This window comes from Notothenia coriiceps, unplaced genomic scaffold (genome assembly GCF_000735185.1).
Source record: "Notothenia coriiceps isolate Sejong01 unplaced genomic scaffold, NC01 NC01_scaffold00006953, whole genome shotgun sequence".
Taxonomy (NCBI): domain Eukaryota; kingdom Metazoa; phylum Chordata; class Actinopteri; order Perciformes; family Nototheniidae; genus Notothenia; species Notothenia coriiceps.
The window spans coordinates 1-1,821 of NW_011339654.1; the positions used below are offsets into that span (position 1 = coordinate 1).

The 1,821-nt window shown below is 39.3% G+C and overlaps 1 protein-coding gene across 1 annotated transcript; it reads right to left on the reverse strand.

The window, feature by feature from the left end:
* Positions 1–67: 67 nt before the first annotated feature.
* On the reverse strand, positions 68–762 carry LOC104943858 (uridine-cytidine kinase 1-like; the record flags this gene model as incomplete). The annotated part of the gene is made up of 2 exons (XM_010769321.1): positions 68–239; positions 591–762. Coding segments are annotated over 2 exons (273 nt in total), but the record flags the coding sequence as incomplete, so codon positions are not given.
* Between the last annotated feature and the right edge of the window lie 1,059 nt (positions 763–1,821).

Consider the following 1,821-nt stretch of genomic DNA (forward strand, 5'->3'; position numbering starts at 1 on the left):
TGCTTCCCCCCCTCTCTCCTCGGCTCCCCTCCTCGAGTCCTCCGCTCGCATCTCCTGTGGGCGGGACTAAGTATCGAGGATAGGAGTCGAGGAGGGGAATTAGTGAAATGGGAAGGGCCAATGTGAATTGCTTCCTTCTTACCTGGAATGAGTTACGAAGTCATACGTTGGCACCTGAACCACTTTTCCCTCTGCGATGTCTGTCAAGGTTTGGTACATTAAGTCCGTATCAAACGCCTCTGCAAGACAAATGGAAACAGCAGAAATGTAAGACTCTGCATGCAGCCTTTAAACAATAAACACCATTTATTTTACAGGGATCCACAGAAATCCGGCATACAAAGCCTGACAACAATTCCAGATATGAGCGATATCGAGGCGGTGATTTAATTTATACCGCCATTGGGATTTCTCCCTCGGCAAATGAGTAAGTATTTGATTTATGTAATCATAATGAGTGTCACTTTAGCTGTGATTATTTCCTCCCCTAGCATTTTCTGTGATTTCTACACTGATATTTCATATAGGCTGTAGAAATTGTGATTAAATGTCAGTTACAGTTAAAAAAAAGAAGCACCCTTTAACCATACCTGGATGATCAAAGTTGTACTGGCCCTTCAGTGCCTTCCCCTTCTGCTCGGCCGTCAGCACTCTGTAGAAGCTGTCCTGGCTGATGATGGCCACCTTCCTCTGGCGATGGTCCACCTTGTTCTGGCCCAGCAGCTCCATGATCTTGGCACACACTGTTGACTGTGGCAGAACAAGAAATCAAACTTCAGTACAGACTCAGGGTCCGGATAACAGACATGGAAAAGCATATTAAGATAGCATGTTTTTACATCGAATGTTTAAAATTAGTTGAAGAATAATCATAATTTTATGGCAGAAATTGGCAGAAAATGCGGTTTCCAGCCTTTCAAATATGGAGATTACTTATTTTCTCTTTGTTGTTGTTGTTGCAGCCCTATTTAGGAATATAAGATTATCTACATCATGTTTCTTTATTACCAATCATGCAACCACTATTGCAGGTTTTAACTGTTGCTTACTCGACATAAAGATTAACAAGAACTGGGGACAAAGTCTCTCCTTGTCTGACACCATTCCCTCTCCAAGTGGGGAGAAGACCCTATTGCCCAGTTTTACTTGCATGATCAGAATAGGCTAAACTAAACTGATATTACAGTTTTTCTCAATCGCTAAACCCACTATTTAGAATCAAAATTCCTTTCATCAAACCAACAGCACAGCCATCGAAACAGAAAACCATTTCTCTACAACAGTATACCATTTCTCATTGATATCACACAAAATGCAGATGCTAAGCAGTGTTTTGCAAAACAGATCACACAATTCTCTAACTGAAGTTACAATTCTCTACACAAAGATCAAAAATCTGTTGTGTAACTCATGTCTACAAAACAACAAATAATCTTCTCACAGTGGATAACACTTCCTCATAAACTTAGACCATAGCTACACTAATTGACACTTGATGTGCAAAATATTAACACTTGTTATCAGTCAATCACCCCATTGAAAAAGGTAACTCCATGGAATGTACTGTATACCTTACAGTAATGATGTTACATTGAAAACATTTACATGATAGAATTTGCATGACTGTACTTAAAATATTTTTTTAAATGGTGCCGGTAAAGCTATAATAGTGTTGATATGACTTGCATAGGTCTTTGAGATGTTCATATGGGGAGGATTAGCTATAGCTGATACAACATTTTTACAGTCAGTAATTGTGGTCTTTTCCTTTTTGCACATTGAGAAATGTTTTTTTTTGTATTGGGGTGAATTGAGTACTTC